General features: G+C 40.4%; 2 protein-coding genes across 2 annotated transcripts; one reads left to right on the plus strand and one right to left on the minus strand.

Moving 5' to 3' along the window:
* The first annotated feature begins 483 nt into the window (after positions 1–483).
* LOC129778025 (probable ATP-dependent RNA helicase kurz) lies at positions 484–11305 on the plus strand. The gene is made up of 4 exons (XM_055784660.1): positions 484–671; positions 722–3969; positions 10893–11095; positions 11158–11305. The coding sequence occupies exons 1-4, from the start codon at positions 597–599 to the stop codon at positions 11241–11243; spliced, it is 3612 nt and encodes a 1203-aa protein (XP_055640635.1). The 5' UTR covers positions 484–596; the 3' UTR covers positions 11244–11305.
* On the minus strand, positions 11256–13324 carry LOC129778026 (5'-AMP-activated protein kinase catalytic subunit alpha-2). The gene is made up of 3 exons (XM_055784661.1): positions 13169–13324; positions 12645–13110; positions 11256–12591 (listed from the first exon to the last, which is right to left on the minus strand). Exons 2-3 carry the CDS (start codon positions 13107–13109, stop codon positions 11419–11421), a joined length of 1638 nt encoding a protein of 545 aa, XP_055640636.1. The 5' UTR covers position 13110; positions 13169–13324; the 3' UTR covers positions 11256–11418.
* Between the last annotated feature and the right edge of the window lie 833 nt (positions 13325–14157).

The following is a 14157-nucleotide window of genomic DNA, read 5'->3' on the forward strand; positions in this document are numbered from 1 at the left end:
TCCTGTGTCGTTCATATGCCTACACGGAGCAACTGCGTCCGTCATGCGCTATCGCTATCGCTATTGTACGTAGGCTGACGGTATTCCGCTTATCTTCCACCACTCGGTAACCACACCGCATGCACCCTTCATGCGCGCTATCACGTATCCCTCATACGCTAGCTGACGAGACTGTGCTCCGCCTAGGTTCCACCAGGAGGGAAAGCCATTTATTTTCGCTTAGGATTTTTGCAATAGCGTTATAACAAGCAAACAATGCGTACATCAACATTATCGTACGCTACGCTTTTATGGTTTTCACCAAATCGTCTCTTCAAACTGGAAAACAAATCAAAAATATGATTACTTCCAGTTTTTCACGATTTACCTATGATTAGTGTCTGTGCTGTATAACTTCGTACACAGCCTTATATCTGTGCTTATGACTTTGGTAAAATAATGAAAATCTTCACACCTTAAAGAACCTTGATGTGACAGCATTTAACATGTGGTGGAGGTAAACATTCCGCCAACATTTTTGAGAAATCAAATATATGTATTCATACTCGTGAATTCGGGTGTTAATTGTGTTTCTGTTCTCACTACAAATCTTCGGAATGGGCAAAAGACGATTCAACGAAAAGGGTCGTCAGCAAAATGAAATCGTCATCGATAACTCTGCTACAAAACAGGTAAAAGCGTTCAAGTATTTTTTCGGCATGGTCTCATTTGATTCTTGCAGATAAAACTAGACTTTACCACCGAGGACGGTTACGGCGGTACAGATGATGCAAATTTGCTTGTGCTGCCTTCAAAAAAACGACCAACTAAAATCAAACAGAATAAAATTACAGTTACGAGGATATTATCGAAAAAACAACGCAAAAGACTAGAGAAAGTCGTTGATCAGAAACGGAAAAAGGAGAATCGTTCCACTCTGATAACAGCTCTAGCCAAATTTCAAGCACCATTAACGGAATTGAAACATTACACCAAGATAAGCTCAATACAGACAAAGGGACTGAAACAACTTTTTAAGGAACAGAAATTTGGTGTCACGGTAATATCAGAACCTACCGCCGGTGAAGCGAAAGTTAAGTGTCTTGTTGGTAGCCGAAAACAACGTATTGCATTGATGCGAGCTCAGGCCAGCGATGATACTGATAAAGATAATGATGAAACTTCTAGGGACCTAAACACGCTCGGTGTTGACGACGGTAGTTCGTCATCGGAAGCTGAAGACGAAATTGACCATAAAAATCATGCACCGGAACTAGAGAATACGGTTGGGGTTGAAATTAAAGCCGAAGTTAATAATAAAAGTGGCCCTGCGGCAGTACAAAATAAGACTGAAATTGAAGTTCACTGTCAAGCAACTGACATTGTCGAAAGATCCAAGAATACGCAAAGCGTGGAAAATACGGCAAAATTGAGTAGCAAACCAGCTGTATATGTGCATGTTGAACGAGATTCGGACGTTCAAGCGGCTCGTCTTAAGCTTCCAATTCTCGCTGAGGAACAGGTCATCATGGAGGCAATCAATGAAAACCCAATCGTTATATTAGCGGGAGAAACAGGAAGCGGCAAAACAACGCAAGTGCCCCAATTTTTATACGAAGCTGGATATGCGGAACCAAATCGTGGTATTATTGCCATTACTGAACCACGACGTGTTGCTGCTGTTTCGATGTCCAAGCGTGTAGGAGCAGAGATGAATCTCTCGACCGACATTGTGTCCTACCTAATTCGCTTTGAAGGAAATGTAACAGATAGGACCAGAATAAAATTCCTAACAGACGGAGTACTTCTAAAAGAAATCGAAAAAGATTTTCTGTTGGCGGCATACTCGGTGGTCATTTTGGACGAAGCTCACGAGCGTAGCATATACACTGACATATTGATAGGACTGCTGTCAAGAATTGTGATTTTACGAATGAGGAAAGGTACCCCGTTAAAATTGATAATAATGTCTGCGACCCTCAGAGTTAAGGATTTTACTGAGAATCGCACACTTTTCTCCAAGGTTCCTCCGGTGATAAACATAGATTCCCGACAGTTCCCTGTGACTGTTCATTTTAGTAAAACTACAGCCGTTAACTATGTCAGAGAAGCTTATTTGAAAACCATTAAAATTCATACAAAATTACCAGACGGAGGCATTCTTGTGTTCCTCACCGGACAGAAAGAGGTTAATCAGATGGTGAAAAAGCTGAGAAAAGCGTTTCCCTTTGAAGAAAGCTTCGATTCTGAGTCTGGAAAAAAATGCTACGTTCTTGCGCCTATTGCCTCTGATGATGAGGACGAAACGTTAGCATGCACCGTTAACCGTAAGAAAGCAGCCAAAATTGATAGTAGGAAAAAGAGACTTGCGAAACAAACTCAGAAACAACAAATAGAATTACCGCGAATAAATTTGGATAATTACCAGCTACCTTGGGATGATACTGAGGGCGATCAACGAGATGTCGATGACGATGATGACTGTGAGTACGAAGAGGCTAGTGGTCTGGATTCTGATTTTGACGAGAATTTAAACACTTCCGAACTCAAAGGAAAACAACCTCTTTGTGTTCTTCCACTGTACTCAATTTTGTCGTCAGAGAAGCAGCAAAGAGTGTTTGAAGAGCCCCCTGGAGGGACCAGGCTGTGTGTCGTTGCAACGAACGTGGCCGAAACATCGCTGACTATTCCCGGAATTAAATATGTAATTGATTGTGGCCGTCAAAAAACGAAGCTCTACGATCAAGTTACAGGTGTAACAGCATTCAATGTAACTTACATAAGTAAAGCATCCGCAAATCAACGTGCTGGAAGAGCTGGCCGAGTTGCTCCCGGACACTGCTACCGTCTCTATTCGAGTGCTGTTTATAATAATGAATTTGAAGAATTCACAACGCCAGAAATTATGAAAAAGCCAGTGGATGATCTTATGCTGCAGATGAAGTGTATGGGTATCGATAAAGTGATTAATTTCCCATTTCCTTCTCCACCTGATAAACTACAGTTGGAAATCGCAGAGAAACATTTGGTGTTGATGGACGCACTTGAAGAACACATTGTTAACAATAAGAACAAATCCCAAACATTGAGTCGAGTCACTGAGCTCGGTCGAACAATATCGGCCTTTCCTGTTGCTCCTCGTTTTGGTAAAATGTTGGCTTTGAGCCATCAACAAGGTTTGCTCGCATACACCGTCTGCATGGTAGCTGCGTTATCGGTTCAAGAAGTGTTGCAAGAGGTTTCCCTATCAGACGATTCCGATGAGCATAAAAAGTGGCGAATCAAGAGGAAATCTTGGGCGAAAACAGGAAACTCGCTACTGCTTGGGGATCCCATGATTTTATTGCGTGCAGTAGGGGCTGCGGAATTTTCGAACAGCACTGGCCGGATGGCTGAATTCTGTCAAGAGAACGGCCTCCGTTTGAAGGCGATTAAGGAAATTCGGAAATTACGCGTTCAACTTACCAACGAAATCAACATCAACCTCAAAGACCTTAATCTGTCGGTTGATCCGAAGATGCCACCTCCAAGTGACACGCAGGCTAAACTCCTACGGCAGCTGGTGCTTATTGGCATGGCGGACAAAATTGCGCGCAAAATTCCAGACACCGAAATAAAGTTGAATAAAGATAGGATCAAATACAAGCATGCGTATAACCTACCGGACATGGAAAATCCCGTTTTCGTGAACTCAAGTTCAGTGCTGAGAAGACACAACCCAGAATGGATATGCTATCAGGAAGTTTACGAAACAATGGAAGGTGGAAAAAGTAAAATATTTTTGAGGGGAATCACAGCCATCGAACCCGAATGGTTACTACAATTGGTACCAAACTACTGTAACATAATCAAAGTCTTGGATGAACCAGAACCTTGGTATGATCCAGCCAACGATAGCATCATGTGTCACGTGCAAGCGACTGTAGGCAAATCCGGTTGGCAATTACCGATAGCGGAAATCGATATGCCGAAAGACGAGAAACGATACCTGTAAGTTTATTTTTATTACCATATTTTTTAGTATAGCGCTATTGAAAGCATCTTGACGTCGATTGCTGCTCAGCACAATTTCGATTTGTTTGGACGATTTCCTGGCTTTTTTACCACTATCCGAATAGTGTTCACGGATTTACCTTCTCGGAATCCGAACTACATTCGTGATAGACCATATTTGGTCGGCGTTAAGTCAGACCGGATCATGTGAAATATTATTTAACACCGACCATTTGTAGGTTTCAGACATTGGTAGATTCTTTACGATGTTTGTGTTATATAAAAAAAAAAGTATTATTTCAATCTCGACTGATCTTACAGACGATTTTGCACTCTTTTAGATGTCACATAAATGAACAATTCATATAGCTTTTTCTAGTAAATACCGTTCGTATGATACCAACTTTATCGATTTGCTACATTCCGGAATTCTAACGATAAGTCTCGCCCATTGCACTCGTCCAGCCTTGGCGACTTTCTGGATACTAGGGTGGGGAGTGCGTGTATATATGGGAATGTGGTTGTGTACGTGTGAGTATCATCCCTTCATGCAATCCTCGTACCTACAAACGCATGAAAATGAATGTTACGAATTGTTCATTCTGAGAGTACGCATAACATTTTTGGTTTTTTGGTACAATTTGCGATTAGGTGCTTCTCCAACTACCTCCAAACTTTGATCGATCGACTAAAAAAGACAATTGAACGTATCCATATGAAACGTTCACAAGTGTTTTGAGTTTACATTAGGCTAAAAATTTGTCTGGAAACATTACAACTTTCTGCTATATTTGTAGAATTACATAAGGTTTCATAAAACAATACAAAACCCCTTTTTCGACACTTTTTTCAAATCGATGCGAAAATTTTAAATAATGTCAATTATTTTTTGGTCAAATTAATCTTATACAGAATTCATTGGAGTTTTGAATACAGCCTTTCGACTTGTGATGCGATCATTCTTTATTTAATTACTTACAGGGTTGTCACCTACTCGGGAATTGTGGGAATCATAATTCATCGGGAAAAAGTCAGGAATTACTTCACCAAGTCGGGTTTTTTTTGCTCAGTGTTTTTTTCCTTGGCGCGTTTTTGCTCAGTGTTTTTTTCCTTGGTGCGTTCTGTGAATCTGTGTTTTTAAAAAAATCCTGCTCTGTTGAAGAAAGTAACTCAATATTCCACGGATGGCCCAGCAGTAAACTGGAAAATGTTTAAGAATTTTACAAGCGCAGTTCAAGAACTTATATGAAACCCGTCGAACGAAATTCTCAACATTGGAAGCTGCGGATTGCATACGGTTCATAATACTTCCAAGGAAGGGCTGCGAAAAACCGAATGGAATTTGGATAACTTTTTGAGAGCATTGTACAGCCTATTTAACCGTTTGAATACGGGGGAGAGCAATGGCGCTCCTCTTGTTGTATGCGAAAAGCGCGGGGAGCGCGATAGCGCTCTTCTTGTTCTATGTTATTATTTTTGGCTTAGCACCTCTTAGCGTTGGATTTTGTCTTTCGGGACATTTTTTAAAGAGGACTTCACGCGCTTTGTGCAGCAAACCATAATTTTGAATGAAATTGTTAAATATTGTTTTTCATTATTTAAAAAAAAATATGTATAGATAAGAGAGTTTATGTTAGTAAATTTTATAAACCTCACTTTTTATGTGTTTTTTTCCTATTAATACAACTTTTGCGATTTAATCAGTTATCTAAGCTCTTTAGTATTTTTTTAAATATACCCAAACTCATCCGCATTTTTTGCATATGCTAACAAAATTTGCTCCGCACTCAAACGGCTAAGAACATTCCTCTGAGAAGGGCAGATTATACGGCCGTAACTGGTTCAACTGTATTTCCGTTGAAGCTTTGCGATGTTCACTGGGTACAGAATGAACGTGTTGCGCGAAGTGCAGTTCAAATGCTACCACACCTCAGACGGTTTGTCGGCGAGGCAAGGATACAAGGGGAGAAAGCTTAAGGAAAGTCATCCAAACTTTAAACGGAGTTTTGCATCAGTTTTCCGGTCGAATGTCTTCGAGATTGTCGCCAATGCTGTGGATGATAGGCTGCTGGGACCGTAATTTACTTTTTGTATAACGACAGCATCGACTATCAGACAGAGGCACCGATGGTTCTTTCTTTTTCGATGACCTAGCGGGGCTTGTAAGAGTTGTCACGGAGAAAATTATGAAGCCCGAACGACTAAAAGTAGAATCCGAATCACTTGTTGAGCTTGAACTCACAGAAATCAATCTACTGCTACCATTGAAATTGGACTTGCACTGAAATCCGCAATCAATACAGCAAGGGATCGCAATGCAGGAGAAGTTAAGCCGCAATTCCATTGAGCTGACATTTATGCAGCATGCGATCTGCGGCTGTTACGCACGATGCACAGTCATTCCTTCCTTCATTGTGTGTATTAGAGAGGCTTTCAACTTTGCAGTTCATTCGCCTCTGGCATAGTCATTCCATCGAAGCAATACAATGCGACAATCCAATTCCTTTACATTATTGACGTGTTGAAAAGTGTCGTCTTCTATCCGTCAGCCAACGGATCGATGCGACTTGCCGTTCAGTGTCGCCTCAATGGAATCTCGGCTTTACTGGTGTTAACGTAACGAAATCGCTCATCCATTACGGATGCAATGTTCACTCAAGATACGTGGAGTCCTCAAAAGCGAAGCAAACTGAAGAAGATGAGAAAGAAATCGCTGCAAAACGAAAGCGGGAAGCAGAAAAAGAAGCGAAGGAACTTGGGGTTTAAAATATGAAGATGCTGGCGGACACCCATAGAGATGCAGCCTTGATGGACGAGTACATTGAAATGCTCAAAAAGTGTTAAAAGCTGAACTGCATTTGAATAACGCTTAATAAACAAAATGCGATTAATTTACATTCTTTTCTCTTATTTGTGGCATCCAATAGAAACATTCGTTTCTTTGAAAAAATAGTAGTTGATAGTTGAAATGTAGATCCAGCATACGGATCTAAACAAGTCCTTCAAATAGATCAAGGCTCTTGTGTAAAAATGGGACGGAGTTTAAAGAAAAAGAGGTCAGGTTCAGGGTCATTAGAAAAATGCTTCTTACTTCGTGTGCACGTCTCTGTAATATTGCTATTGTGTATTTTTAGGCGTTCTTGGTATATCACCAAAGAGAGACCATGCGCTTTTCTCTTTCACCGGCGATTATATAAAGAGCCAGTGTGCGCTAGTTGGGAGAATCTTGGTGTGAATTGAACACACTCTCTTACATTCTATTTGGTCTTGAAAATTCGAGTGTGCGAAAACCTGTATCCTGAAGAGTACACTGAATAGTAAACTGAAGAGTGCAATCTCATTCGACATATAATCCAGCCGCATGTTTAACCTCGGTTCACTTTTTTCAACGAAATACAGCGCTAAGTTAATTGAAAGCCACTTCTGTCCGCTAGAGTGCATAAGTAAAAGCTCATCAGAGTGTGTGAATTTATTCGCTGCACTGTAGAAAGCTTTTGCGCTCTCGTTCCGATTGCATAGAAGAGTCGAATTATGGATTTTTGGTTCAACTCAGTAACTGATCATAAAGCGTATTCAGGACATGCCCGAAATATGTTTGGATGTGATTAATGAGATCAGGTATTCTAATAAATGAACCTTTTCTAACTCTGAGTAAGTAAAGGCCCATTTATACGTTGCTAGTAGCTGACTTGACAGTGAGCAGCTACTGGGTCGGTGAACTCGTTTGACAATTGCCTTGTCCGTTCACACTGTGAGCTGCTGACGAGATACTACAGCATTGGTCCACCAAATAGTCAGAAACAGCAATCAGGTCCGAATTTGACAAATGATTCATCCGAAAGCGACTTCTCTATTGGCAGTTTTCGTCTCAGGTTTTCAGTTGCATTTATCATTACACAATTTTATCGCGAAATACACGCTGACCATGTATAAAAATACTGTGAGCTGAATTTCTTCGAACTGAAAGTACAATCCGAAAAAGCAGAGAGGCAAAAGGATTTGGGCCAGGAATTGGATGCAATGAAAAGGAACAACAAATACAATATTGAAGTAACTCCACGATGATGGTCCTCTAGAGTACAGAGGACCATCATCATTGAGAAAAATACCTGAATAAGTGGAAACACTGTTGGATTTCATTGGTCCAAAAATACAACGCCAAGATACATTTATGAGGGATGCTATACCTGGAAGAATGAAATTAAAAAACGACATTGATGTGCCTTTCTTCTGGAATATCGTTTAGATTGTTGTCAATATCTTTTAGAATCACGAAAGCATCCATAGCTAAACTAATTCCGGAAATATGTTATGCTATAAATGGTAGTCTAAAAGATTTGTTTAAATTTTATTTATTTCGCCTTGCCAGCCGCTTTGTGTACCAATTTGTGAAATGAAAATAATACTCACTCCGATGAAAGGAACGGCCAGCCTTCGCATCTTTTCAAACGTAGTTTTATTGATTGTGGTCCCATAACGAGTTGATTATAGCTTCAGTCTTAGTTTTCACACATGTAAATTTGCCGGCAATATCTGAATCAGGAAACACCTTTTTAAACAGCTTGCTTTCGCAATCACAGCTCAGGTAGCTATAGTTGTGCTGAACGGCATGGAATACCATTGTGGCTTCAGCAGCCATCCAGATTCGTCTGAAGTTGGTTTGAATTGCGGGAATTCCTTTCGTAGAGCGTCAGGCAATTTGTTCTTCCGACGGGACATGATGAAGCTGGAATAGGCAATCAAATTTGATTTCACAACGATTATAATTCAATAGACTTACCGATTAAACGATTGTGCAACAATAGTACAAGAAAATATATTCGGATATTTTACATTTCCCTCTGAAATTATTGCACATCTTATGTTTACGTAGTTCTCGAACCGCGAAAGTTCATTCACCTCTAGTAACTGAAATGACGATTTTCCCAGGCTTCTCAGTTTAAAAGTATGTATCAGGGAAACATATTCCGGTCTGCACAACGACAAGCGAGTACAAAAATACTCAACACCAAAAAATACCCCCGACTTGTTTTGCCAAGCGGATTCCCCCAGGCACATTGATTTTGAAGACCGTGTTAGGGAAACACAGCTCGGTGGGAACAAAAATACCCCTGATTTGCAGGTATATTTGCAGAGCGGATTTCCACAAGTACATCGATTTTGAAGTCTATGTTGGGGAAACCGTAAATCGGCCCAATCAAAACTTGGCAGTTAGGGCGTTTAAATAACGCTTGATATTTTACAGTTATTCAATTGTTCATCTAATAAACAAATATGTAATATTTTATAAATTGTGATAGACGCGTAAAAATATTTCCTATCAATTGATGCAAACATCTTTCCGATCTGTTAAGAAATATTGAAGTTATAAGCATTCGAAATACGGGTAGGGTTAGCACACAAATCGGCAAAACAAAAGTATGGGAAAAAGGAAGTTCATCCAGTTTTCATGAATTTTAACCGTTTAGAGATGAGTGAATTGTAATGTACAGCATATCAAACAAATCTTAGAGAATTTCCGATTCGATTGGTATGCAAATAATGAGAATTCGTTCACAGTGAAAATAGTTATTAACGTTAACTTTATTTCATAAAAACATGACCGGTTTTCTGATTTGGCACTCTTTCTGAAAGACGTAGTTCTACGTCAAAAACAATCAGTTATAAGATTTCATAAGAAATTGGGCTCATGAAATCATGAAACCGTGAGTCCTTTAACATTGTTTTGTTTCTGCCATATACACTTCATATTGAGTGCAAATAATGACGACACCATATTTTGTTTACTAATCCACATATAATTTGCCTACTGCTCCACATCATATGTACCTCATTGGGAACGTACAAGGATTTCCTTGGTTGATCCATTGTTCAGACATTAGATCCTGAAGAATAGTTGGGCAATTTTTAAGTAGCAGAAAAGCGCTGTTACTCTCACTGAAATGTTGCTCAAGATATCTCGTAAATTCCTGCTGATCACATAGAGATATTGCAGATCATCCTCCTTCGGGCAACCGCACCGAAAGCGTTCCACGGAGTTGTAAATTTGACAGTGATCGCAGAGTAGACGGAAAGGTCCTTTGTTGAATCCGTGTGAGATCGAGCAGTGGCCGTCCTCAGTGTGGACTTTTCTGAGGAACTACCATCTCTGCGAACCACATTTCGGTTCAAAAGCTGAGAAAAGAGTTGGTGATCCACAGCTTCACATGTCACTGATCGGTCCCAGAGTTCCTGGGAGCTCGTCTCAACTCGAGGCGGCTGCTGATGATAGATTCAACAAATTCAACCGAGTGGCACAGCTTCTCTTAACTTCCTCGAAATAGCGGAGGAAGCTAAATTTGTTGTCCACCAACCAAAGTGAGGATCATCCTGTCTATGACGCAAATCGCTTCTCTTAACCTCGCGACCCACATCGCCATAAGTCGATACGTGCTATTCAGCCTTCTCTTATATTGCTGGGTTTCTCACGCAGCGACCCTGGCTGGACCGCCTTATCATAGTATCGATGAAGAAGCACTAGCCAGAAGGTGCCTTTTGCTGCTGCTGCTTGGGGCAGAACTGTAGGACATGATTCTAGCCGGTGCGTTGATTGCCTTCGTTGTCCTTTCACAAGCGTAGTCGACGTGGTTGCTCAATCGATCATCAATCTGCATCCCCAGTTATTTCAGTTTTCGCTCCGAAGTTATCGAGTGCTCTCCAATGGTGATTTTCGACCGTAACGCTGCTGTACGGTTACTGACCATCACACTTCGCATCCAGAATCCGATCATGTCTATCGACTCAGTCGCAAACATTTCAACCTGTTTCGATGATTCTCATGTTGTCAGGACAACGATGCTGTTCCATAGCGATGGGCCCAAGATAGAACGTATTTCAATCGAAAATCGAGAAACTAAAACTATTATGTGTTTTTTTTTCAGGTACTTCATCAAATTTTTCGTTTATGGAACTGTGTATCCAAAACTAGCGCGCTTTGCAATGCATCTTCTTTCTTCTCCGGATACAATTCTTCGCTCATATTTGACATCCATTTCCCGGATTAACGCATTGTACAAACTGTTTCTGAAGAATGAGATATTCTCCAAGTCGCGTTTGGATGAACTCTGGAAAATCGATCAAAATTGTGAGTATGCCCAGAAGCACCTTGTATGTGTGATCTATAAGACAAAAAAACTCTTCTTTTAGTTCTTCTACACGAGTATCAACAACTTCTACCTGCATCATGCCACGATGATGTGAAAAATATGTGGCCTCCAAGTAGGTTAAAATAAGCAATATATTGGTTATAGAATAGCCAAATTTTAATTTAAAACGCTTTATTAATTGATATATACATCAATAGGATTTTTATTTATAATGACTATGATGACAAAACCTTCAACTACTTCGCACTGATCAAAAGCTAAGAGGGGGGAAGCGACTCCAACATCACCGCGCGGAAACAAATTAACGAGCCAGTTGTATTATTAAAGCAGCGCACATTTCAAAGAATTCCATCGTGTGATGACCGGTAGGCTGCGCGGGCACTCCCATACCGCCGAATCCAATCGGTGGAGGAGGCGTTAGACTTTCCATTATAACATCATCACCTTGCTCAACCTCGTCGTTGGTTAATGATTTGAAATCTAACAAGTAGCTCTTTGCATCCACTTGATACAGTTGCAAAGACATTTTGACGTATTTGTCGTTCCTGATGTTGTACTTCCGGACTCGCACATGATACGGATTGATTATTTTCCATTCAAAGTCAAGTGCTTTCATCGCACGATACACCTCAAGCATTATGTCGTTCGGCTTCGATTGCGATCTTATGCCCAGGTGCCATTTTGCTCGTTTCACAGGTGTTCCACGATGCTTGTCAATTGGTACAGCTGATGGAGTTATGCTAGGCGATGGCACAGGTGCACCCATGGTAGCCGCTGCTCGATCACGTAGCGGGGCAATTCGTTCAGGATGTATAGGAGGTGACTTAAATGTATCATTTATTGAAGTGTGTTTTTCAACATGATGTGCCACTGGCGCTGGTGGCGGACTGCCGGCCACATAGAAATCTTTCAATTCTGCTTTGGCCGCCTCGTCAGCAATACGTTTATTATCGATGATTAAATGATACGCTATTGCTAGTTGATCATGCGGGTCACCACTAAGCAAAGCATTATGTACTTCTTGTTCTTTAACTCCAAATTTATCGCAAACCTCGGCAACTGCATGTGTATCAATAACGCTACTATCTTGCTCTACCGGAGACGGGAAAAGATAAGCTGGTAGCTCTTTCTGGAACCAGTCATGCTTCTTGATTTCCTCTACAGTTGCTCTTTTCAGTGGATCAACTTGTAACATCTGACAAAGTAAGCTCACAACTTGCTTGTTGAGATATTCCGGGATGGGGAATATTCCCGATTTAATTTTTCGAAATAATGTTGGCACATGTTCATCGTCGAACGGAAGCGTTCCGCACAATAAAGCATACAAAATAACACCGCATGACCAAATGTCCACCTCAGGACCAGCATATAGTTTTCCGGAAATAACTTCTGGGGCAGCATAATTTGGTGATCCACACGACGTGCGCAAAAACTCGCCATCGAGCATCATATTTGACAGCCCAAAATCGGCAATCTAAAACAACAATGTTTTGAAACAGAAATGTAATCTAGCGAACCCATGCTTACTTTAACATGACGATTGTGATCCAAAAGTAAATTTTCAGGCTTCAAATCACGATGCACAATCATGTGCCGATGACAGTAATCAACACCGGAGATAATCTGCTGAAAGAAACGCCTCGCTTCCGATTCTTGCAGTTTCCCATTGTTTACAATATAATCAAATAACTCGCCTCCGCTAACATATTCCATAATCATGAATATATCGGTTGGGGTCGATATCACCTGGTACAACTTGATGATGTGCGGATGGCGGAATAGTTTAAGGTTCTGGATTTCACGGCGAATCTTGCCAACTACATCTAGGCTTTTGATTTTTTGTCGATTGAGGATTTTTACCGCAACCTTATGTTTAGTGAGCTGGTGTTCTCCAATTTTCACTTTACCAAAGGTTCCCGTACCCAGGGTCGCTCCCAAAATGTAGTGACCAATCTTCACCAAAGGTTGTAAGGAAGCACTCTTGTCGGTCATTCTGTGAGAAAAGTAATTTCAGTGTGCTACAAATACGATGAGCGTCAGCAAAATAATACTTTTTATCGCACGAACATGCAGGTTTGGTAGATTCTAGCTGTTATAGGAATATCGAGTTATTGCAATAAGTTGATACGAAGATTATGGCCTTTATTTTGATTAAGAAATATTGTCCTCCGTATTGACGTATAGTTGATCAATCGATATAGATGAGAATCAATGTCCTGGAAAAAAGGTAATGAAGATGGTAGAGTTTCGAGCGACATAGCAAGCGTTGTCATAACTATTTCTCAAATAGTGACGTCAGGCGTTGTGTTTATCTTTGATTGCCCACCGCATCCATGTGAAAATGCTATTTTCAGGATGTAATTAATCAATTAAAAACGTACATTTTTTTAGTGTTTCCGCTGAATATGAGGCTAATGTGATAGCGTGCAGTGAATATTTGTGAAATCACGTCGATTTAAAAGTGCGATTAAAAGTAATATTTCCATTTGCCATTTTCACTCTCCCACGTTCATGGAAACAAACAAAATTTCATTATCATAACGTTATGAAGATGATGTTTCGAATGCTCTCAGTGTCGGTGCGTATGTTGTGAGAGAATAATCGTCAGTTAATCAAAATTTCACCGAAAATGTTACTGCTTTCGAGAACTAAGCATACGAATGCTCTCTGGACATTTTACTACATAAATAATCCAAATAAGCCATGGTACAATAGTCATTTGTTAAAAAACAAACAGTAAACTGATTTCATGAGAATTTTGGCTTAAATTATCATGCAGCCGTGAGTACTTTCAACATTGTTTTGTTTCTTCCACATTCATTCCATACTGAATGCAAATAATTGACGACACGATATTTGCTTGCCAATACAGATACACTTCGCCTATTGCTCCACCTCGATATGTAATCATTGGATGAGAATGTATGAATCAAGGCGCCTAGAAGTATATCCTAAGGTGAGCCAACTTGCTAAAACCACTCTTCAGCCATCTTGGAAGTCTACTGTGTTTTGTTTGTAAACAAAACACAATACGCTAGTG

This window comes from Toxorhynchites rutilus, chromosome 3, assembly GCF_029784135.1.
Source record: "Toxorhynchites rutilus septentrionalis strain SRP chromosome 3, ASM2978413v1, whole genome shotgun sequence".
Classification (NCBI taxonomy): Eukaryota; Metazoa; Arthropoda; class Insecta; order Diptera; family Culicidae; genus Toxorhynchites; species Toxorhynchites rutilus.

Bases quoted from the DNA above. Each gene is read 5' to 3' on its own strand.
- LOC129778025 (XM_055784660.1), top strand. From the start codon at position 597: ATGGGCAAAAGACGATTCAACGAAAAGGGTCGTCAGCAAAATGAAATC. The intron at 672-721 runs GTAAAAGCGTTC...TGATTCTTGCAG, and splicing joins ATAACTCTGCTACAAAACAG to ATAAAACTAGACTTTACCAC. The intron at 3,970-10,892 runs GTAAGTTTATTT...TTTTTTTTTCAG, and splicing joins AAAGACGAGAAACGATACCT to GTACTTCATCAAATTTTTCG.
- LOC129778026 (XM_055784661.1), bottom strand. From the start codon at position 13,109: ATGACCGACAAGAGTGCTTCCTTACAACCTTTGGTGAAGATTGGTCAC. The intron at 12,592-12,644 runs GTAAGCATGGGT...TTGTTGTTTTAG, and splicing joins ATCACAATCGTCATGTTAAA to ATTGCCGATTTTGGGCTGTC.